The sequence below is a fragment of the Diadema antillarum genome, unplaced genomic scaffold (assembly GCF_040938485.1).
Source record: "Diadema antillarum isolate AM-2024a unplaced genomic scaffold, OU_Dant_1.0 seq00001009_RagTag, whole genome shotgun sequence".
Classification (NCBI taxonomy): Eukaryota; Metazoa; Echinodermata; class Echinoidea; order Diadematoida; family Diadematidae; genus Diadema; species Diadema antillarum.
Genome location: NW_027271845.1, coordinates 268,592 through 294,529, shown reverse-complemented (window position 1 = coordinate 294,529; position 25,938 = coordinate 268,592). Strand labels below are relative to the sequence as shown.

The 25,938-nt window shown below is 39.5% G+C and overlaps 1 protein-coding gene across 1 annotated transcript in view; it reads right to left on the bottom strand.

Moving 5' to 3' along the window:
• The window catches only part of LOC139742608 (dual specificity mitogen-activated protein kinase kinase 4-like), a 49,476-nt gene extending 24,331 nt beyond the window's left edge, over positions 1-25,145 (bottom strand). The window contains exons 1-2 of the mRNA XM_071653134.1: positions 24,592-25,145; positions 1,178-1,283 (exon numbers count right to left, since the gene is read on the bottom strand). Of these exons, the coding sequence (XP_071509235.1) occupies positions 1,178-1,283; positions 24,592-24,622 (137 nt within the window). The 5' untranslated portion in view covers positions 24,623-25,145. The remainder of the gene's footprint in view (positions 1-1,177; positions 1,284-24,591) is intronic.
• Between the last annotated feature and the right edge of the window lie 793 nt (positions 25,146-25,938).

The following is a 25,938-nucleotide window of genomic DNA, read 5'->3' as shown; positions in this document are numbered from 1 at the left end:
CGCGGTTTGCCGGAATGATGAGTCGGTTTAGAGTATTTTGAGAAAAATAATAATAGTAGGAAAACCGACTTTTATTCCAGAAGGCTCCAGACTAACTTGTTCTCGGGAAAAATTCGACCCTACTTCAGACAATTCACACGCAGTAAAAGTGATCGCCACATTCTACTGGCCACTGCATAATACCAAATGAGGCCTAACTGAATGGACAGGAAAGTGCGTGCTAACGTAATCCTGTACAAAACAAAACAATGACAGCGCGCGGTCCTCAGTTGCTGAGACGCGCGGTCTTTGGAGTTTTTGTTGTTGTTTATCAAGCGCCTTTGATTGTTTTAGAGGTGCTTGATAGGCGCACACTAATTTTGCATGCGCGCAAAAGAGGTTTTTGATGCGCGTGTTGTAACAACTCGGACCATTACTGCGAGTAGCCAGAACACGAAGCGCTAGTTTATACAGGCCGCTCCCATTGGACAACACTGTACAATCAGAGGGACAACCATTACAACTCATCCCCCGCCGTCAAAGCGAAGCCGAGTTATCCCCGAGTCCGAGTTTAGTCTGACCCCGTTCGGGTAAGTTCTGAGAGTGAACCTTTTTGGTTAATATTTCGTATTTTCGTCGTTACCCATCGAATATCTTGTAATAACATCGTTATCCTGCACATTTCCTAAGCATACGTTCACATTTGGGACCGAAATTTGACAACTTTTGCAGGCGTACCAGAACTTTGTTTGGGCTTTAATTGAATCGTAACAACAAAAACGTGGGTCTTGATCTACAACTACAGTTAGCCAGCTCATACACCAACCACTCCTTATGTTGCACGACTGACAGCACAAAACAGGAAAGAGATAAACGTGCTGTACTAGCCAAAGTAAAATCAGGTGAAAAGAAAGGTAGAAATCTCATGCCAAGTGAAATTCTAAAAGTATAGATTTCAAAATCTAAAATGTTTTCACCAACTATACTGATGCCAGTTGCAACCAAATATGCCAATATTTGTTACTGGGATGTTTATTCCAGGGTAAAATATCCCAGGATGCTCTGCTCATGGGAGAACATGAAAACTGGTTCTATTATTATGTGATCACTTCTATCAAATCACTGACTGGTAGAACACAATGCATAACAATGGCTCTCTCCAGTTTATTAACACAACATTTGAGTCATAGGTACTTACAGCTGTTCTCTTTCCCTTGTGTTCTCTGCAGGCATCTCCACCAGGTTGGGTGTGCTGTTGTGGATGTTTAGCCTCAGTGATAGCCTGCCTCGCCCTCCTCCACTCACTGTAGCATGAAGATAAGTAGTTTCAAAACAATAGCATAGTGAGAAAATATGGTTGTTTTGTGCCACTTGATATTACATGAAATTCCAATTTCGTAAAGACATATAATACATTCTATTGTACAATCTGAATGCCTGACAATCACTATCACAAGGTTGACATGCTAAATCCTACCATTTCAGTGTTCTTTGTAAAAATGAACATTAGTGTTATCATTCTGGCATTTAGGAATCATTCTGGCATTTAGGAAACCACACAGCTAATGCCTTTTACTTAACCACACAAGTCTATTTGGTTATAATATAGCATTGTAGAATGGAACTTATCTTGTCAAGAAGCTCTTACTTCTTAAAGTTTCTATCAATGTAAATAAAATTTCCAATACTATGAATCCACAGATTCTTCACAATCTCATGACTTTTCTCCATCTCTGAGTAGAGCATAATAACATGTTTAAACATGCACTTCCCATTACATACAAGTGCTTGATTTATAGCTCTGAAATGTGTGAAACATATGTGTACTTGTAGATGTAGAAATATAACAATGTGATAGTATTATAGGATATAATAAAAATTGCAGTGAATATACATGTATTTCTACAAAAAAAAAGGGGGGGGGGGCAAAATATATGAGCAGTTGAGATCACACATACAATGTTGTATGGTGTTTCTAGCAGCAGGTATAAACAATGCAATAAAAACTTTCAGAAGCCAACATTCTGTTTCAGATCAATGAAACAGACATGCATGTAGGTAAACTACTGTATACACTATAATTTTCGCGTACATAAATTTTTGCGAATTGCCGCTGTCACACATTTTCGCGAGTGATTAAATTCGCGATTGGGGAACCAGAGAAACTAGAAATGTCGCTACAGCGACTGGTTATACCCCCGCCAAACAACATTTCATAAGCTTTGGTCAAAACAACATTTCATAAGCTTTGGTCAAAATACTGAGGAAGTAGTTAAATCCGCAAGATCTTTCCTTGATCTTCTGCCATTAATATGCCGTTACCATGGCAACGTACTTTCGGGTACTGTCGAAAAATGCGTCTTGCACATCTACAACCAAAGGCACACATCTGTACCAAGTTTCATGGAAATTGGGCAAAAACTGAGGAAGGAGTTTGCAACACAAAATTTTCCATCATTTTGGCTCATAATATGTGAGCTGTTACCATGGCAACATACTTTTTGTCACTGTCAAGAAATGTGTCATGCTGACCTATATCCTAAGACAAACTTTCAATATGAATTCCATGAGAATTGGAAGAACACTGATGAAGCAGTTTTGCCATGAAGCATTTTGCCCTATATTTTACCAATAACATGCCGTTACCATGGCAACGCACTTTTTGCCACTGTGGAAATGTGTGTCTTGCACATTAACATATTCAGATGAACATCTGTACCAATTTCATAAAAATTGATCAAAAACTGTGGGAGGAGTTCGCGACGCAAGATTTGTACCCATTTTTGCCCATAATATGCCGTTACCATGGCAACGTACTTTTGGGTACTGTCAAAAAATACGTCTTGCACATCTACAACCCAAGGCACACATCTGTGCCAAGTTTTATGGGAATCGGTTGAAAACTGAGGAAGTAGTTCGCGACGCAAGATTTGCAACGGACCGACCGCCCGACCGCCCGACCGACCGCCCGACTGACCGCCCGACCGCCCGACCGTCCGCTGATTCCTATATACCCCATTCACACTTCGTTTGGCGGGGGTATAAATATGAGGTGGCAAAGAAAGTGTGAATTTTCAACTTACTAGCAAATACGAATGATACTAGTTATACACTGCATGAAAAAAAAAAACTTCCCAAACTCTGCGAACTAGTAAGTTAGAATTCAACATTTTTGAAGTGGTTAAGTCCATCGCGCTAGATTTCTGACGAGTGGTCCCCTTGCGATAATGGATTGGCTCTCTACAGTATTCGTAAGTAGACGTGGACGTGCGTAAACAAGCTTAGCCAGTATGGTCTGTTCTGAAAGCCGTGACATGGTATACAGTACTAGTACTGAAATGTTCGTATCATCAAGGCAAGGGATTCATTTTGGAAGGTAATATTTTCGCGTGTTGTTAATTTCGCGAATAGCTCCCGACTCGCGAAATTCGCGAAAATAAACCCCCCGCGAAATATACATGTATAGCGTATACAGTACGCTATCACAGACATCTCCACTCATTCCCTTTACACATTCTCTCTACAGTGTACCACTTCCTATATACAACAACACCTTGTACACCTGTGTGTAAAAGCAAAACTCAACAATGGTACAGTGTACATGAATCACGTACATGTAATTTCCTACACCTACATTCCATGTATACACTGCTACATGTAGTTCTTCAGTTGAACACCATACATGTACATATTTGATAACACCACATGATCATTAAAATCAACTGGCATAAATGATGATAACTGGTACAGTATGGACAATGTTTACTGCTGTACAAAATTGTATATCATTCAACCAATTATACTGGGGTACTGTTGTACACGTTCTATACAATCCAGTGAGACTGATGCATGTGTCAACTGATTTACGATTTCTTCTTTGATGGTGGTAAACATTACATTTATGATTCTCTCAATACCAAGGTATTCATTGATGGGTATAGTGAACATGGAATAAAAAGACAAATCACTTTGTTGAAAAACTCATTGGATACAGTACTGTGTAGCTTGTGGGAAGACAAAATAACATCCGTGGTTCCCGAATTCCTGGTTGAATATACCACTTGGCAGTGCCCAAAATCAACTTATGTAGTTGCTACTGCTAAGATAAGGGAAAACCCCTCACAATAAAGACCTTGAGACACTACTGAGGAATGGCTGCTGCAACAGGAACAATCCCATAGCATTTTCTGAGAGAAGGCTGAAAATTCCAAGATACTGGGTTTGTACTGGACTGGCATACGGTAGCCCCTCAACAGGAAGTTTTCTCTTGATAATAACAGACATGACAGTGTATTGTACATATACCGGTATATATGTATAAAACAAAAGTCCTCCAACACTGTGTCAACTTCCTGCTGTGGTTTCGAAATGAATAGAAAAATTTGTCTTTTTTTAATGTACGTGTACATGTATCACCTTTCCACCACATCGTGGTGTTCACAGCACTTCACAAATTCATACAAAATTGTGTATCTTCATTCCAGTCACTAGTGTTACACAACTGCGCCATATTATCAGTGATTAAGTTTAATAGCTTTGCTTAAAAATGATAATATTGTACAATGCTGATAGCATAGTATACAAGTAATGCTTTATTAGGTGAGTGTACTGTATTCACCACATATTTGGCAAGTCCAATTTTTTTTTGCGAATCAGGACTTCACGACAATTACTTGAGTGGTAAAATTCACAAGTGTGGAGCACAGATACTTGTATCAGCACAGATCGTGCATTTTGATTTCATGAATTTTGGATCTTGCAAAATTCGCGAAATTAAAATGCACGCAAATATTTCTGGTTTTACAGTATACATATCGTCTGTTGAGAATGAGAAGGGCGTTAAGTTGTCTTGAACACTATGGGTTTAGCGACAACTTAACGCCCTTATCATTCTCCACCGACGATATCATGTCATGTGTATGTGTGTGTGTGTTTTAAAGAAACATCACCACTGTATCTGAAACAATGGATATATACACTATAAAAATGACATTTAAATCTGTGCTAAAATCTATCCAGTATCATAAAAAACACACCACATTTTGTTTTGTTGGTAAAGTGTTGGTTTGTTTGGTCTGCACAAAATCCTACACCTTGGTGTAGGCATCAGCATCCTACAATTGTACATTGTATACTAGACATGGTTTTAAGCAAATAGTTTCACTTGCTTGGCAAATATAGTGTACTGTACTTGTGGGTAAACTTGGCCACATGTAATGAGGGCGCTAGGGGCCGAGTTTACCCGTTAGGCCAAGTTTATCCATAAATACAGCTCACATTTTATCAACAATTACTGTATTACGCACATAAAATAATACAAGGGCATATGGTGTATACAATATCACTGTGTACCAATGGCGGATCCAGGAGGGGGCGCACAGGGCACATGCCTTAACTTTGTTTTCTCTTTTTTAAACAAAAGAAATACAATGTTAAAAAAAAATTAAACAACCGCAGGTGCCCACCCCCCCCCCCCTCTAATTTTGTGTTGTGCTTTTTAAAATAAAAGCATGCATGAAATTGCAAGATGATTTTTTTTTTTTTTTTTTTTTTTGCTTGTCAGCTAATGAAACCTGGAAATGACACGGGGAAATTCCTGTTTAGGCCTCTTTTTTTTTTTTGTCAGGTGATCAACTCAGAAATGGTACCAGAAATATAAACTGCCTCCCCTTTATGGAATTCCTGGATCTGTCACAGATGTACAAAAATTTCTCTCAAAACAATAGATAGGAACTACCTGAGGAGAAACAGCTTACACAATGTGTGTGTGCACTTGAACTTCCTTTACAACACCTTCTCTGAAGGTCGACATGTCTGTATGTATCATACACACCGATTATAGTGTCATGGTTTGTTACACAATGTACATAGACACAGTTCCACAAGCTCACTGCCCTTGTCCAAGGCAAGGTACGCAGCTTTAGGATGCTAGCAGGGGAACGAGTGGGAGAGAAAGATCACTTTTCCTTCACTAAGTCTACATTGTACAGGTCCTACACTGTCAACACATGCAGATATCCCCGCTATGAGAATGGATCGGATGTTACTGTGGTAACCCACTGAATGATCACGGCAATTGGCTTTGGTCAGTACCATGACTCACCATTCACTTGGGTATACTCTGGTCTCTCTCCCAGGGCAACATGAGGTTCACATACCTCACGATATTTCTGCTTGTAAACACTGTACTTGATAGTGGCAAAATTTGGAGGTAATTGTGCATCTACATGTACATGTATACATACATGTAGATAGTGAACTGATAACTGTATAAACTTATAAATACTGTCATTCTTTCTAGATAATTTCCCCACACACACCTACATTGTAGGCCTACATGTACATGAAGAAAAGATGCCCAGCTGACAATATGGTCAATGGTAAAGCCCATACAATCTCAGCAATGTCCATCAGCTATGAGTATCTAGGTTGTACTTCCAGGTACATTTGTACACAGTGTATATTATTGTACTACCCAGATGTTCTATTTTTTGTTCTTTTTACAAAATCTCAGAAAAAAAAAACTGTCAAGATTGAATATCATACACAATTGATCTGGGGCATATGCAGGGGGAAAACGGTGTTTGAACAGTATAGTCATCTACATACCACTCACTCCTCCTGTCTATGAAAAATGTATGTCACCTTGACATGAAAGGCTCAAGATAAGTCTAACAACTTCCTGCTCCAAGTGGTAATGTTACCCTCTTTAATGCTAGCCGACAATGTTTTAAATGATAATCCCTGCAAAGCATCACATTAACCCGTTGAGGACCGGCTGATTTTGCTAAAACACGCATTTCCCATAGATTCCTGCCTGAGTATACTTGGGACTCGTCCTCCAAGGGTGAAAAAAAGGTGTTACAGGTCTTTTTCTACAAGATACATGAAATGATACTCATCAGTCCTGTCTTTTCCACCCAGCAGTGGTTTACTTTGTACATCTACACCAAGTAGAAGACCATACATGACCTTGTCCCGATCAAGCTTGAGACTTCATCAGCCCTGAAATTTTGCTGATGTCAATAAACATCCTCAGAACACATTCTTTAACCAAGCTCACGATGGTACAAAGACATACATTTGTACACACATACAATGTGTATAAACATATTGTGTCCAAGTTTTGTTGCCAAAAAGTACAAGTTACCCTCTGAGCAGGGAAGCTATGCTAGTCAAGCTAGACAACCCACATCGCGGGTGATGTGATTCAAGTCCTTGCTGAGTAAACCACCCGTAATGTATCCCAGGAATTCAGGGAAAACCACTGACCCCAATGCTGTGACTCACCTTCCTGAGTCCTCATTTGAACAAACTCTATACAGCAGTGTCATTCTACTACCTCTACCTGTACATCACGTCCACCATGGCAGACATGATGTACAACTCATACGGTACGAGATCACATCAGCTCAATTCAGTGATTTTGCAGACTTGTACATTTATTTCCAATGCACTTTCTGTTTTAATGCTTGCCTCAAGGAATTCAGCTTACAAAAGGTATCATTGCACCCTATGACAATGCACTCATGATTGATATAAATACCACTATGTGACACACATTCTACAGACTATTATGCATACATGTAATACAAATTTGTACACAAATGTGCATGGGCTGTCTGAATCATATGAGATTACACTATCAGCCATAGCAAGATACAATGCTACAAATGTACTGTATCACATGGCTTTGATAATAATCTCTTGTGTGTTTTTGGTCTTCAGAATAGATATACACTGTGTTTGAAATACAGTACGACTAGGGGGCATTTCATCAAGCGCTTTGTATTTTTTCTTTTCGGGGGGGGGGGGGACAAATTTGCTCTGTGCCAATCATACTGTAAAACACAATATTTTTCGCGGCATGAAATTTTCGCGAATTGGAGCAGACGGCCCTTTTCACAACATGATATTTTCGTGAGTTGCCTCTAATATTCAATGCATAATAGTGTAGACAACAACTTTCGCATGCATTTTAATTTCGCTAATCTTGCCTCTCGCAAAATTCGCGAAATTAAAATGCACGCGAACATTCTTCGTGTTACAGTATGCCAGGATTTCACTAGCTTAAAACAGTTTCTCAGGAAAACTTGTATCTGACAAAATGCTAGATGAAATGCCCCCCCCCCCATAAGATACACTTTTTGTTCTGTTTGTTGCGTGTTTGAAATGTATCCTACGGTGTGATATTTGATAGGAGAAAACAAATATTGTATTCAATTCTGAGATTGACAACACCTTGACAAGTAAGGGATTGCCAACTCAATGTTGTCTCTTCAATGACTAGTGTGTACCAGCAGTTTGGCTGAAATTTGTCTCTCTTCAACACCCATAATGAGAAATTGTTATTCAAACTGAGATTTGATTTGTTTCAAAGCATTTCACTGTATACACGTTTGCAGCAAGTGAATGGGTCAAACCTGCACTACAAATAGGGCTACTATTGCAGAAAAAAAAGCATAAATGATATGGAAACCAATCTTATGGGACTCAAGGTCAAAAAAAAAAAAAAAACCACACACACACACACACACACATACACTGTACATGGTATACAGAACCACCCAAAGCAAAAGCAGAGACTCACTACAACAAGAACACTGAACTAGCCTCATTGTACAAAACTATTCCAGACAAAGACGAAACTGAAACTGGAAGTCCCGGCACATTCTGGTATGTGACATTCCTTCTATTTCTTATCAAATATCTTACCAATTCACAACACAATTATTCCTCATGGTGGATCAGCCTACAAAGGCATTGCATTTTAAAAAGTACAATCAGAAAGAAGAAGTTTGTGACCAACTGTGCACATGCAGTACAATTTACTACAATGTAGTAGCTTTCATTAAAAAAAAAAGAAGGAAAGATATGATTAAAGATACCAATAACAATTGCAGAGAGCAAAATCTTAATCAAACTTCATGTACATGTACATTATCTTTGCATAAGAGCCAACCAGAGGGTTAACATTTGAATTGTGAGGATACTTTCTTTCGTAAGCCTCATCAAAAATATTTTATTCAATGTTTGTTTCCTTCCATACGAATGAGACATGATGTACATGTTCTATTTACAGGATAGCAAAGATTTCCCACAATCGGATGAGATGGTTCCCACAAAAGAACTCAGTTTATTGAAAGTTTGACTACATTTGTTTGTGATGACACAAACAGATATGTTCTGTATACATTTTTATATAAAAGGCCATTATCCTTGTCAAGAGTTTGCTCAATTTTTCTTTGTAACAGCAGGAGCATGTACAATTTTTGTTATTTTCAAATTTGAATATGCATACAATAACACCTGCTCACCTTTATTTTGTATTATCATGAAAAAATGTCATACATTCTAGTTAATCACTTACCTGTTTCAACTGTTAGACCCAAACAATACCAGGTACTCAAGAACTTAGTTCAAATGACCTTGTGTTTATGTAAGAAAATTAAATGCAAAATAAGATCAATCAATCTTGAAAATCAAGATTACACCTCATGCAATGCAGAGATGTACATGTACATGTATGTAGGCCTATTCTACCTCATAAAGAGGAGATGCTTTCATATGTGTTGGTTTTCTGATAACATATGTTGTAAACCCTGTAAAGTCTGATCATGGGCACATACATACATGTACACTTGTATTTGTCTATCGCATAGTAATCTTACATTTTTACATAATTTTTGAACCATAGATCACACCAATATAAAAACCCTACACAGAAAAGGGAACATTTGTGATTTACCACTACAGTACGTGTTTTACCCCTCATGAAGTAAAAAAAACAACAATCAAAACACACAATGATCTACTGTAAAGCTGTCATTTTTGCGTACAGATATTTTCGAGAATGAGGCAGTCAAGGACATTTTTTCGATTTTGACACCTCGGCTATAGTAAGTGCACTAATGCCTGTCAGTTTGACACATTTTTTAGTGTGGTTAAATTCACAGTTAACAGTTATTCACGAAATTCGCAAAAATTAAACTGTATCTGAACCACTTGGTCTGCATACTATGTACATGACATTGTGTAGCTGTACCTGCAACCAGTTATATGCTTCAAAATACAAACTGTATCACGTATTGCCCTTCTTCATCATGGCTGTATGTTGCTCCACACAGACAGAAAGTCAAAGCAAATATGTACGCTTGCACAAATTGTAGGTGCACAGTATGCTTTTTCAATACAGCAAACAAGAAATTAGAAATGTCGCTATGGCGACTGGTATGCCTCCGCCATAATGCATGATTCTCCTAACAGGTCTAGATAGTACATGTGGACAATGTGTGATTACATTTTCACAAAATTGGCAAAATATTAAAATGACAAGTTTGTCACAAATGTGTTGAATGTTCACCTTCCTTGACCTAGGTTTAATTGGATGAATAGGAGAGCATGTATTTGGGATTTAAGGACTTTAACTTGACTGTGACCCATTCATATGTTTATGCATTGAGTAATTTTCAAGGTATGGAGAAAAAGTGCAATTTCTGAATTGAATACCGTCAAGTTCCGTGTATAAGACACACTATTTTTTCGTCCGAAAACGTTGAAAATCGGGGGTGCGTCGTATACATGGGTACAGTCGCATCACGGAAAAAAATCTGTCATGTACACCCAATTTTATAAGGCCAACTTGGGGCCATGTATGCCCATCGACGTTTGGAAGGTAAGCAATCACTAAAACTTACGGATAAATGAGCGATCTTTCAATCTGGACACACACAAAAGCTGCAAATACAAGATAAACTTACATCGGCCTTGTGCAGTAACGATGTATCAATCTGGCCATAGACAACAGCTGTAACAGCACTGCTGTATGCTACCGATGTCAGTCTACCAAGCTACCAACAGCCAACCTAGTAGCTGGAATACGCGATGTACAGGTATCATTACTACAATGTAAATTACCGATACCGTAAAACTTATCAATGTACTAGTATCAATATGGCCATAGACAAAAGCTGTAAAATACGGAGTAGGATCAACACTATGTCACCGTAAACACTTGCCTGTTGCGCGCTGTGTGTGCAAGTCCATTGCTCTCTGCATGTGCGTGTGCTGAAATTATAGCGAGCTGCCTTTTGCAAAAGGCTAGCACTGTGCATATGATACAAGCATGTACATTGTTACTGGTAACAGTGCATGAGTGTAATTACCGTACGCACCGTACGTCTTGCCGTATGATCCCTCTGCTAAACTTGTTGATGTTTTTTCTTATTTTTCGTAATGAACCTTCCAGTCTGACATGCGTCAATATGCGAGACACCCTCTGCTATGTATGACAGCAAAGATCGTACTGTACACTCATGAGTATGATATGCATGAGTTGACACATGTACCACGATTGAAAGGCGAAACAATAGCAAGTGAGTACCGAGACAAGTCTCGCATTTTGCGTCTTCCATATTTTGCCGATGTTCGATGAATACCGTTAAAAGAAAATATAAACGGAAACAAAAAATAGAGCAAATCCATGCTGCATTCTAGGGAAATTTTGAGCTGAAATAATATGTATGACACTTGCAATATTTGCGTGGAAATTTTCGTGTTATTTTTTTTTTAAATTTTAGGTCCGAACAGGGTAGAGCGCGATGCATTTTCAGCGGCCTTGAACATGCACTGACATTGAGCGCACATATCGTGCAGTGTGACTGGGACCGAGCAAAATTTTTCCACGATTGAGGAATGCTCCTCCAACAAAAAAAGAATCACTATTAATTTGGAAAATCAACAAATACGGGCCAGTTTCTGACGACTGAGAGCGAACTTTCATAAATCCAGAAGGACATAGTCCCTCAAATAAACGTAAATTTCGGAATTCTTACGAACATTTGAGCAGCGAAGTTGGATCGTTTGGGAGTTATTTTTCGTATGGTAGCGGAAAATCACAAAGTAAGAAACAGGAAATGTTTGGAGTGGTCACTATACCATGGGGTCAAAACTTCAAGGTCACACAGAATTTGCAAGGGTCAACCGATTATCACCAAAATCTAATCGATTCTTTCCTGTCATTATCCAAACATTTCCTGAACATTTCGTGCGAATCCGTTTACCCGTTCTCCTGTTATCTTGTACACAAACAAACAAAAAACAAACAAACAAACAAACAAACAAATATACGGAACCCTTTACATAACCCCCTGCCGATTTTCATCGGCACGGGTAAAAAACCTTTCCAGAGAATCTCCATTAGGTTAGTATGCATGTACACCAAGTGTAAAAAAAAATAATAATCCTGCTGGCATTGCATAAACATGACGGAAATAGTAATATTTTGAAGTGTTGCCCTTGACCTTTGACCCCTGACATTTGACCCCATGAACCCTAAATTCTCTACAATTGTAGATAATCACTGCCAGTCAGTACATGTATATACTATGTTCCATGAAGATACCTTGAACAATTTCCAAGGTACAGAGAAAAAAGGTAAAGTTTTAATATTTTACTGGACCTTTTGACCTTTGACCTTTGACCTCATGACCCAAACTTTCACCAGAGAATCTTAATTGGGTAATACATATATACACTAAGTTTCAAGAAAATATCTTCAGGCATTGCATAGATATGGTGGAAATAGTGAAATTTCCTGTATTTGACCTTGACCTTTTGACCTTTGACCTTGAGCATGTGCACCCAAAATTTGATAGGCACAACTTCACCCTCTAATACACATACATGCCAAGTTTCATTAGGATACCTCAAAAGGTTTTGATAGTTACCCTGTCCACAAAATTCATTACGGATGGACGGAAGAACGGACGGAAGGATGGACGGACAGACGGAAGGACAGACGGACGGACAACCTGAAAACATAATGCCTCCGACACCACTTCGTGGCGGAGGCATAAAAATGTCTCTGGAGTCAACAACTCTGATTATATGCTTTAGTAGTTGACATCTATAGGTGGTAAAATAGTCTCTGAAAAATTGGGTACCGCTACGGGGCCCATCTCTTCAGCAGAAATGTTGCTGCCAACTGTCTGAATTGAGCAGTTGTGCTGACTTGAGCAACTTGAGAAACAAAAACAAAAAACTAGAAATATGGCGACTGATGCCTCCGCCATAATGCATGATTTGCCCAATAGGTGTATAGTGCAATGTCTTCACAATGTGTGATGACAGTTTCACATAACTGGCAAAGCATTGAAATGACAGGTTTGTCAGTATCAAGTATCTTGAATGTTCACTTTCCTTGAGCTACAACGTAGGTTTGCTATAATTGTCTATAAAAGAGTGCAGGTACACATGTATTTGGGGAATTGAGGATTTTTACTTGACTTCTGACTGACCCTTTTATAAGTTTATTAAAATGCATCAAATTGAGCAATTTTCAAGGTATGAAGAAAGAGTGTAATTACAGTATAAAATAGATTCTTTTTTTGCATTTACACCTCGCCTTGACTCTTAATCTTTGACCTTTGACCTTCTGGCAGGAAATTTCCAAGAGAATCTCCATTAGGTAATACATGTATATAAAGTTTTAAAAATAATAATGCAAGCATTGCATATACTAGTAAATGAGGGAAATAGTAATATTTTGAAGAGTTGACCTTGACCTTTGACCCCTGATTATTGACCCATGACCCCCAAATTCCCTAGATAATCCCTGTCAGTCAGTACATGCGTATGCACCAAGTTCCATGAAGATACATTGAAAGATTTGCGAGGAAAGTGAAATTGTAACATTTTCACCTAACCTTTGACCTTTTGACCTTTGACCTTACGACATGAAACTCTCTCTGGAGAATCTTTATGCAGTAGTACATGTCTACACTAAGCTTCAAGAAAATACCTTCGGGCATTGCATGGATTTGGGGGAAATAGCAACATTTTTAGCATTTGACCTTGACCTTTGACCTCTTGCCAATGTCACTAAAATCTACTCAACTAATTGCCCCATCATACACTACATCATCCTTGGACCAAGTTTGGTGAAAGCTGCTTCATCCAGTTTTGAGTTATCATGTCAACAGATAAATTTCAGGATTTGACATTGATCTTTGACATTTGACCTCCGTCCAATTTCACTCAAAAATTAATCAAGTAATTGTCCAACCATACATCATCCTCATACATAGTTTGGTGAAATTTGCTTGATCCAGCCTTGAGTTATCGCGTAAACAGATACAATTTCATGATTTGACCTTGACCTTTGGCCGATTTCACCCAAAATTTAATCAAGTAATTGCCCCATCACACTTTATACTTGGACCAAGTTTGGTTAAATTTCAGTCAATATTACTCAAGTTATCGCGTAAACGAAAGCGGATGGACGTACGGACGGACGGACAACCTGAAAACATAATGCCTCCGGCACCACTTCGTGGCGCAGGCATAAAAAGAGCTTGCGCTCTCACCAAGTAGACTCCAGGGTGCCGTCTAAGATGACAACCAAAATTTCTTTCGAGCAGGATCGCAGCTGGACCACCTTCCTCATCTTCTCTAGCATCAACTGCTGCCTCAGCATCCACAAAGTGTGCTGAAGCTGCTACAACTGCTTCATCCTTCTTCTTTGAGATCTTGTCCTTCCAGCCCCAATTGCCCACGATCGTTGTTCTGTTAATGTTTACATCTGACATGTGGGTCATGGTCTTATCCTCACAGAGTGGAACAAAAAGCAACAAATGATATGAATACATGTACATTGTACATCAAGGAGGGTATTCAGCACATGCATTGAAGATGATGAACTAATGCTGAATCATACAATGTGCACTCACTTCCTCTTAATATTACACACGTATGCATTGCTACTTTATATGAAAAGCATGCTTGATATCAATGTATAAACATTGTAGCAAACAAGTTTGTTTGACTGTACAGTTTGTACGTATTGTACTGTCCTGTGAGTCATGTGTATGTATGAGGTGCAATATTGTAATAAGACACAAAAAATGAGCTATCAACGTGCCCTGATGTAATTTCGCAGGACACGAAAGCCACCTGAGAGATTGGCCATACTTTTCATATTTGTTGTTTTTTACCCAATTTTCTCTCAAAATCTTTAAAACTATGTGAGTGCCCCCAAAATAACAACAAACAGTTCATTATTGATGCCTAATATGGATTCCACCCTCGTACAACCAGTTTAATAAGGTTCCTTATGTAAGCAATTTTTGAGACACCAAATCTCACACGAGGAACTTAACAGGTATTGTTTACCACTGGGAGCAGTGATTTTTAAAAATGTTGAGATATCACATTTGATGCATGTGTAGGTCAGTTGTATCACAAAACATCCTACCATATAAAAATTTTGCAATAAAGCCTAAAATATCACGAGACATCACTATTTTTCTCACGAAACTATAACTGTAAACAGTTTAGTCTAGAAACAATTTTTAAACTACCGTTCACATTTTGTATAATACTTACAGTGTAACATCGTTTAGAGGCCGTGCAATAATACATTGTATACTGTCTCATATCTTGTGCGAGCACTTGCTGAATGCGCCAACGCTTGTGCTGTACTACATGTACAATATGTGCACAAACTCTTGTTACGTACAATTCACAAGCGCACAAATATCTTTGATACTACACACGCACGGGGTGTGCGAGTCACTCCTTTTTCAGTGCAGAGTCAACTTCAAAGTCTCGGAGTTCTAAATAAAATACTTTTTTACAGTTTATGCCTTCTGATAGGTAATGATTATAGATAATAATAACTATATTGGATGGATTAATAATTCATGGAATAGCAGGGAATATTGCACACATTAGGGCTAATATTTCCTGTTATAAAATGGGTTCAAGAATGTAGCCAATAGGAAGCGCTGAAATGAGACACACCTCCTTCCTTTACTTCAGTACAACTGCACTGCCTGTAATCCTATGGTAGATTGCCGATCGTCTGCGCGCGGCGGCTCCTTTGATGAATTGCATGCATACGCGTACGCGCTGTCAATCCTGTAAACAACTTCTAGTTCGGGCTGCCGGCCGGCCGGCCTGTCTTCCCTTGTGCATAACATACTAGGTGTTTCAAAAAACATTTCCCACTTTTGATCATTAATAATTCTGAAACTGTTCATTCGATAAAACTGTCATTGATATGAGTAATAGCTGAATAGTGTACAATTTTGTTGAAGGTAATTTGAATGTGAAAGCTTAAATCAGTTTCATTAAATCTAAGATTGATTTTGAAGTAAGGTTTCAGATTTTGGTCAAATTTTAACCCTCTGTACAAAAATAAACTTTACACAGAAACCAATGATGTGTATGTGAGTGTGTGCTGACAATGGCCCTGAACAATAGACATGCCTGAACCACCTGTTGACGGGGCGTCAGTCTCGCGCTCCCTGGCACATGAATGCTTAATCAATAATTCATGTTGATTGCCCTGGGCACTGCTAGTCTGAATTCATGCTCGGTAAAGGGTAAAATGCATGCACATGGAAAAAGTAAGCACATGTTTCCATGTGCTTGCAAACACCATCTTTCATTCCAGCTGGCAATCATTTTCAAATTTTGCTTCACATATCACTAAATTTGGGATATAATCAAGCATTTAATGATCTAAAGTTCCTCATTTTTATACAACTGTCTACAAGTGTATGTATACTAATTAAATAGTCTGACAAATTTTCGCTTTTTCGATAAAAAGAGATCATTTTTGGTAAAGAGTTCAGCAGCATTTATCATTGGGGCGATTTGTTTCACAGTAAATTTATTTAAGGCTCCATATACACAAGAGTGTATACTCTAATTGATTTTCTTTTCTTCCTGTCACCATGTTTACGATAGAACAGAAGGTATTCATTGTAATTTCGTTTTTCAGAAGTAGGGAGAGGACTGTCGCGACTCAAAGACAGTATCGGCAGGTGTTTGACTTTACACAGATACTGCCAGAGCCTGAATAAAGACTAGTTGTGACAGTGGAATTTCTCATGAATAAATAATGAAGCATTCAAACCCTGGCCATTGTTCAGGACCATTGTCAGGTGTTAACCACACACTCCCATACACACCCATTGACCACTGTGCAAAGTGAAATTTTGTACAGAGGGTTGAAAATAGAGCAAAACCTGGAACCTAACTGTGAAATTAATCATGGATTTCATGAAACTGATTTATGCTTTCATATTCAAACCACCTTCAACCAAATTGTACAGTATTCAGCTATCACTCACATGAATGACAATGGTATCTGATATAGAGTTTATGAATTATTAAGAATCAAAAGTGGGAAATGTTTTTTGAAACACCTAGTATGTGGCGTACGTACTGTACGTATACTGTACTATACGTACACTTTGTACAGTACAGTAGACCAAGCGTTATGGGACCGGACGCATACATGGAGTCACTTTGAAGAGCAAATCCAACGATTTAGCAGGTTAATTCTCACGCCGTTTTCAGAGTATGTTGTCTAGTAGGCCTATATGAGGAGTCTATATCAAGTCTTTAAGGTAAAGGGTGCATATTCTATGTAAAATAAGTAAGTTTTCATGCGGGTGTCCGGAAACCCAACCCCCCATTATACTTATCGACTGTATGTGCGGGACTTCCGCGAGTGCGACGTGCGTAAAAGTTTGGAACGAACATCTTCGGACGTCTTGACTCACAAAGGTACGTGAAAAACGCTGAAAAATTGATGTTAGTTTTCGAATTTTCGACCCATTTTATAAAACAAATGATGCACAGGATTATTTCGTGGCGTTAGTGTAGGCGTAGCTCACTCGAGGGTATTTACAATGTAGTGCAACATGCACTCAGCTTCGCCTCGTGCATGTTTCACAATTGTAAATACCCTCGAGTGCACTACGCCTACACTAACGCACTCTATCCTGTGCATCATTTGTATAATATCAGATTCATTGCCATTCAATACAATGCAGCAAGGGCATTGGAGATAAACATTGATGAGGGATCTTTAGTTCTAAAGAAAAAGAAATGACACAAATCGATTATTGGTTCACTGAATCTTTTTCTCTCATAGAAATGTCTCATTTTTTCTTGTGATGTCAAATCGTTATAATCTTTCATAATACTTCATCCAAATACAACAAAAATTGTTGTCATTTTCAATGCATTTTCATGATCAGGCCATCTCTTCTTGAGAGTGAAAAGAAAAAAAAAGAATTTAAAAAAAGGCAAACTCAAGCGTTCCTCCATTGTTCAGGAGTATTAAAGGCCACCATAACTTGACAATAGGTGTACGTGTAACGACAGAGGGGTCTATGAATGTACTTATTGTGGACAGTGCTGACAAGTACAGATGTACATGGTTGTACATGATATACACGTACTGTATGTATGTCCTTGTGAGTTGTACAGTGTACAGGTGTACATGATCTCCATATCTGCATCTGTACAGTACACGCTTGTATCTGGCACCATTTACAAACATTGTAATTATTTCATCATCTACACCCTTCTACTGATAAAGTACGATGTAGGATTCCAACGACAAGATGGGGAAACTGAAACATGTGAGAGTAAAAATAAAAAACATCACTGTCTTTCTGAGGTCATAACTGTACATGGCCCTAAATGGTAACCCCTGGATTACTATTTCAATTAGTATTACCGGCTGATTACGGGTAGAACATACAAAATGGAGGCCTACATCTAGAAACTAAATAACTTTAAAATTTGCAGATCGTATGCTACCTGATAGATAGGTCTCTAATGTTAGATATTCAAATAATTTTTCATGTAACATTAGAAGAGATGCCAAGGTTACTTTCTAATAGTGTCCTGAATGGGGAGGTCGCAGTTTACGACTGCTGAGTCTGAGAGGGCAGGGCCCAGGGCCGGAGGGCACTATGTCTATCCACTCTTTCACCTGGCCTGGCCCAGAGAGTGCATACCCTACGGCTATGCTTCTGCTTGGCTAGTCTCTCTATCTTAAAGGCATAATTTACCATTTGCAGATGAAACAAAAACTTGGCATTAGTGCTTTAAAAGTGTTCTAAAATGTGAGTTAGGGATAGAAACAACCACTGCTAAAATTTGAATCCATATAATTGATGTTAAGTATTGTTAAATACACAAAATGTGAACAATAGTTATAATAAAAATGTTTCCAGACTAAACCGTCTACAGTTATGGTTCATTAAGAAAAATACTGATGTCTCCATATATTTTAGGCTTTATTGCGAAAATTTTATATGGTAGGATGTTTTGTGATACAACAGACCTATACATATGCATGTAATGTGATATCTTGAAAATTTTTAAATCACTTCTCCCAAAGGTAAACAGGACTTTCAAATGAGTAACGTTACAACTGGTGGTAGATCTACCAGACACCAGTTACCAGACACGATCGTTACCAGACACGATCTCACAATCATGTCTGGTAACGAGACCCAGGTCGAGGATGGCCTCCATAGGTTAGAGGAGTTGGTGGCCTGGACACGGATGAAGTTCCAAGGCCAAGAAGAGTCGCTCAGTGTCAGTGCGGAAGGGGAAGGTGGTGGCAAGGAGGTCTCAGATTGGGGGAGAAGATATCCCTCAGGTCACTGAGCAGGGGCTAAAGAGCCTTGGGCGGTGGTATGAGGGCAAGTTGAATGATAGGCACCGAGGAGTTCAGATCTATGAGAAAGTGGTGGAGTGGTTGAGGATGGTGGATGCAGGGTTTGCAACAAGGCGAAGGGCTCATTAGAGCACATTTTGTCAGCATGTGGAGGTCTATTACAGGCCTGTTTGTACACGGAGGCACAACCAGGTGTTGAAGGAGATGGCGGAGGTGGTGAGGGTGGCAGTGGAGGCAAGGAAGAAGAGTGGGCCTCCTAGGGTGAGGGGAATCCAGTTTGTGAAGGAGGGGGTGAGATGCAGAGTGAGAAGGAAGGGTCAGAGGGATGATGGTGGGGGGATCTTAGTAGCGGGAGACGATTGGGAGGTGCGGGTGGATGAGGGGAACCGTACAGTGCCAGAGGAGGTGGTAGTAACTGCCCTTCGGCCGGACATGGTGCTGGTGGCTAGGTAGGTGCACAGGTTAGCAATGGTGGAGCTAACTGTGCCATGGGAGACAAGGATGGATGAGGCAAGGGAAAGAAAATTGGATAGGTATGCTGAGTTGAGAGAGGACTGTGAGAAAAGGGGGTGGAGAGCAGAGGTGCATACTGTGGAGGGGGGGGGGTGCAGGGGATTTGCTGGACGATCGGTAAGGAGGTGGGTCAGAGGGATGGGAATAGGTGGTAGGGACAGGGAAAGGTGGATCAGGAGAATTTGTGGGGCAGCAGAGACAGGATCTGCATGGATAGTTGGGAAGGCTTGGGGAGCTGATGGGAATAGGGGGGTATAGAGAGAGTGTTTCTGGAGTGAGGAGAGGTGACTGAGGCCAAGCGTTTTCCTTTTTTTGTGTGTGTGTGTGTGTGTGTGTCTTGTTTTGTGTTGTTTTGCTTTGTTTTGTTTTGTCTTTGAAATGCCATGGGGGTGCTGTCAAGGGGATCCCAGCGCAGCATCGGCCAGCCAGGGGGAGGTGTACAGCACTTAAATGGCCGAAACACTGATGATCCCTGGTGTGCTGCTGACGACCCATGGCATTTGCGGAGTTAAGATCTTTCCGTTTATGGGCAAGTCCAAGATAAGGTCCCCTCAGAGGGCAAAATTTCATCTTTGCTCAATATTGACATGTTTGGTATCATTTTGAAGCTTATGAGTTGAAGTTTTGATTTCCATGGAGGAAAAAATTATATTACGTGAATTTATGCAAATTTAAAGTGCTTCATTTGCATAAATGTGAAACACAGCGTTACGTATGGGACATTTATAAAAATTCATATTAATTCAAAGGAAAGCAAATGATATTTGATTAATATGTGGACATAAGAAGTTCATCAAATAGTTTAACTTGGTATGAAAATTTAGGGATTATGCAAATGATTATGCAAATTAGCTCGTGTCCTATCATGAGATGTCCCATACGTAACAAATTGAGGTCATTTTTTTAGGTTTTTTCTGAAATTGCTAAGGTTATATTAATGCCCTTTTGGAAAGTTCTAATTTATTGTTTAGAGAAATTAAATACCATAGAAAAAAGAAAAAACAGTAAAGGGAATACTTTTTATTAGGCATTGAAATAATGTTACGTATGGGACAAATGCGTTACGTATGGGACATCCTCATACATAATGCATGTGAATGCATGTAGCTAGCTGGGAAGGTCTCTCAGTACACAAATGGTCAATCATCCTGAAGAAAGCATCCCTAAATTATAGCTACTTTTTGAGTTATAGACACTTCAAACAATACATGTACTTGACTGAACAATTTTCAGAAAGGGGGAGGGGAAAATGGCAAAATACACAATGAAAAATCAGCATTAAAGGGATGGTATAGTTTTTTGTAGAAATGGGGATTCAGTTTTCAACATTTAATGAGATGATTGGAAACCAATTATATGAATTACTAAAGAGCATACAATCCTAAGACCAGAGGAATTCAAAATTTAGTGATGGGGATCCAATTTGAAATGGTTGTGATATAAATATTTAAAAAAATATATAAAGTATGATTTTTTTATTATTGCAAGTGATACACAAATTGTCCTTATTCAGGTTTCAATAATAGCCACGACAAAATTCATGGGTATACATACTGAGGTGTGACTCGAATCAATGACCTGACTGCTAGACAGACATCATGTCTACTCGATCACTGGGGTTCCACGCAGCAGGTATTGCTTATTTATAAAAATTCAGTTGTTTTTTATTGAAACGAAATGGCAAACTGCCCTTCATCAATGGAAGTAAACACTTTAAACTATTCAATTTTTCAGTAGTAACTATCCTGATAAAAATAGGGCGTACACTTGTACATACTCAGGTTGGTCATAAAAATATAGAATATGATTAAAAAATATGTATGATTATGATGGTAAATATTTGGGGAATATTGTTTCCTTGTCAATCTGGATCAGTATTTGAGTAGTTTCAACTGATTCCATTTCAATAATTATGCAGGAATTTGTTTATGGGTATTTTGCAAAATTATTTTGCAAAATACCCATAAACATGTCTCTCCACACACTAAACGAATGGGGGACAAAGGGCATGCATACTCAGGTTGGTCATAAAAATATAAAAATATGATTGAATATGATTAGGATGGTGAATATTTGGGGAATATTGTTTCCTTGACAATCTGGATCAGTATTTGGGTAATTTTAACTGATTTTACTTCAATAATTATGCAAAATACCCATAAACATGGTTCTTCACACACTAAATGAATGGGGGACAAACTGTCCCATACGTAACTGTCCCATACGTAACACGTCATGTCTGTCTTCAATTAGAACCTGTAATTAGAGCTTTTTGCCTAATGACACGAAACTTACCTATGATAATCTTGAGTGTTGTCACTTTCATCACAGTGAGTTACAAGTTGTAGAATGAAATACTTTCAGAGAGTTTTGAGGTTGAAAAAAATGTTCAAAAAAACAAATTTTTTCTGGTCCCATACGTAACGGCACATATTTTCTCTTCTAGAATATAATTGTGAAGGTCATTTTTCACCATTTTTTGCATGATTATACTTCTCCTAGATATCAATCACCATGATAAAGTTTAATATGATCAAAAGCCATTAACACTATTTTTCAGGTCATAAAAGTCTCTGAATGTCCCATACGTAACGCGCGTGTTATCTTGGACTTGCCCTTATTATCTCATGTAGAATAATCTACATGGTAACGTTAGACGATCGATCATAACGAGTATGGTTGGGTGTTCGTAATACCGGACACCTAACGTTTTTCTATCAATAGAAACATGAAAAATCTCACAATTTGCCTGAAATTTTACTCCCGTGTGGAGAAAATACTCCGGATTCACAAGCGCGCACTGAAAATGTGATCTGAGGTACGCGCTCTTAGATGGCGGCTTCGAACGCGTGGGGTGTCATTTTTTCCGCACTCAGTTGCCCTGCTCATTTCAACCCACCACCCTGACAATACATATAAAGGGCATTTAAATGCGTTTTTTCGACAGGCCGCTGTTTTTTTCTAGCCGTCATTTTTTCCCCAATAATATTTGAATATATTTTGAATCCTTCGATATTACTTATGAAGGACTGTTTGATGAATTTGAATTGATTTTCATTCGGAAACTTTTCATCATAATTGAAATAAATTAGATGAGTCGGTTTGTTTTTTTCACATTCATTTCTCGTTTCTGCATCAACTCGTACGGTCGTAGCGGGCGACAAAATGTTTATGTCATGTGTATGTGTAACGTGTGTGCACGATCGTACAAGCGGCGGTGACAATTTTGCGGTCAAAATCGTCAAATTTATTACGGAAGGATACTCTACATCTAACAACGAGTCAGCAAAGGTAGGCCTAGTTATATGTAGTTACACGATAAACCTTATTCGATTTTGCTAAATTTCGGTAATTTAGAGGGAATACGAATAACTTAGTTGTTTTCGCCACATTTTACTCGGTAGCGTAGCCCAGTGAAGAATCGAACACCGTTGCGCGTAGTCCCATGCATACATTTTCTTTCTGTACGCGCAATGCCATTATAATGCGCGGCCGGTCGTTATGGACCCGGTCGGTGGGTTGAACACCTACCATCCTACTATGTTGCTACTACGGTTGAAGATGGGATGCGGAAAGGAGTATGGTCTAATGCCAGTATGGACTATGGTGGGAGTTGGGTCCGGGGTTGCCTGACCAGACCGCTGTGCGAAGCACAGCAGTCTGACATGATATACTAGTGCTTAAACATTGTAAACGACCGTCGCTATTGACGGCAAAATCACATAAAATGTCTTTTATTTGGTTAGATTTTAACATAAAAATAATTTTTACCACTCATCCACGTCGTATTTTGCTGATGGTGGAGTTGAATTTGGTGTTTCGTTGGTATCCAGACCTTATTGTTGAATTTTTCGGAGTAACTACAGTAGATTGTGCAGTGGCATCTTTTTCTTCGAGAGCTTCACAAAATCAATGAACTACCACGCATGCGCAACTGGAAGTGGTAGCGTTTTACGTACGCCCGTGCGCCAGTGCGTGTTACGCAAAGCACTCGTATCTGCGCGTGCTGCTCCGGCAATGGTTTGATGTTTGCATGAGTCACTTCCGCTCTCCGACTAGCTCATGAATATTCATATTGCCGACTAGCGACTATCTAGCTCATTAATATTTTCGACTCGCTACGTTGTAGTATACGAGAGTGACTGCCTCTCAAATAACACGCAGAAGATGAGGAGTGAGCAGTATGGACGCTTACAGACCTGATTTTAGTCAGGGATTTCGGTGAGTTTTTGACGTAGTTAAAAAAAAAATCGCATACCGATTATTGAATGAATATCATAGATTATGGGGATTCCTTATATTTTAGTTTTCTACAATTAATAAAGATATTCATGAAGGAAACGTACACCCACTGCTGAAAATGACAACGTCTAACAGTTACTAGAGAGTAGACGTACAGCCCCTGTCGCTACCCGACTCCGGGGGAGTCGTCGAACGTCGGTCACTTCAATGCAACCAATGCACAGTGGTAAGGTTAAGTGGGAACCGGAATGCATGTTATGACACAAGGTATTTTAGACCAAACATACCAAATTACGTAGGGCTTAGGTGCCTAAACCCAGAGCTCCTATAGTCTAGTCAAGAATTATTCGTCATGATGACTCACTCACCGACAACATCTCTGCTGTTAGGCACCGCCATGCTGGTTTCATCAGTGAAATACCTCTATTATTCGCGTTTTCACAGGCCAGCTCTACAATGTACGACCCTGTTTGCCAGCGATAGATGAGCGGCCGCGACGTGTACGGACAAACACCAGCGTTTTGCTAGAAAAAGCAACGAATGTCCTACAACGTACGCGTACTGTAAATACTAATGGACTGTGGAGACTCGAAGTAATAATGTTGCTGAAACTTGTTGGTTGCAAGAAGATGTTTTCATGCAGCAAACATGAACATATCACCGGTACCAACACGAGATGACAACTTAACAAGACGTATGATCCAGCAGAAGCGCCAGTTACTGCTCGAGTTTATGTCCGGTAAAAGTCACTCACACTTCGTGCATGGCACACATTGACATCCTCCATGTAGTCCATCTGTTGGTAAAGCCGCAAATTCGATTCATCGGCGGCGGCTTCGCAGGCGACAGCTAACGATATGCTAGACGGGGCGGTACTGTTCCTGTTGATAGTATCCCCGTGCATATAATGCTACCACACTTTTTACGACCATCTCCTTCCCAGTAATGTACATTGTATATCAGACCGTACCCGATACACTCTGTACGCGAATAATACTGAGTAACTGCAAGTGCACTACTAACAATTCGTCCTTTGACATCGAAGATGGCGTCCTACATACTGCAGTAACAGTGCCGTTACGGCACTGTGCAGTAATACAAAGATGGAAAATGTCCTGCGCTGTGTGAGCTCACAGAAGCTGTGTGTGAGCTCCTGAAGTGGGATTGTACAATCCAGCAGAGAGGTGGGACCACCTCCAGTGGTAAATACACGTAACATCGAATCAAGCTTTTAGGCAGAGGTTAGGGGTACTCCCAGAGTAGCACCCGGGGCGTCAATGGGGGAGGGGTGGGGGGGAGGGGGGGGGGGGGGGGCAAGCGCATCGTTTTGCCCCGGCCCCTCCTCAATGATTTCCTAGATGTGGAATATTTTCTTGCCTTCTTTTTATAGAAAACTGTCCAAATATGAAATGCAAAATCTTCCTCGCGTGGGAGGGGGATAGGCCTACCCCCTCGCACACCTTCCCCACTCGGTCCGTTCCCATTTTCTAGAATTCATTATATATATGCCTATAGGCCATGATATACTTTTAGATTTACAGATTTGTGAATATTTCATCAATAGTGTGCACCACACCTGTCACTTCATTCAGTTGCAACAAATTCAAGTTCCCTCATGAGAGCAGGGGGGGGGGTATCCTCTTTCAATTACAGTGTACTAGTATCCTTCACCCGCTCGATTCCTTTACCCATCGGGGAGATTTCGTGCACTTCTT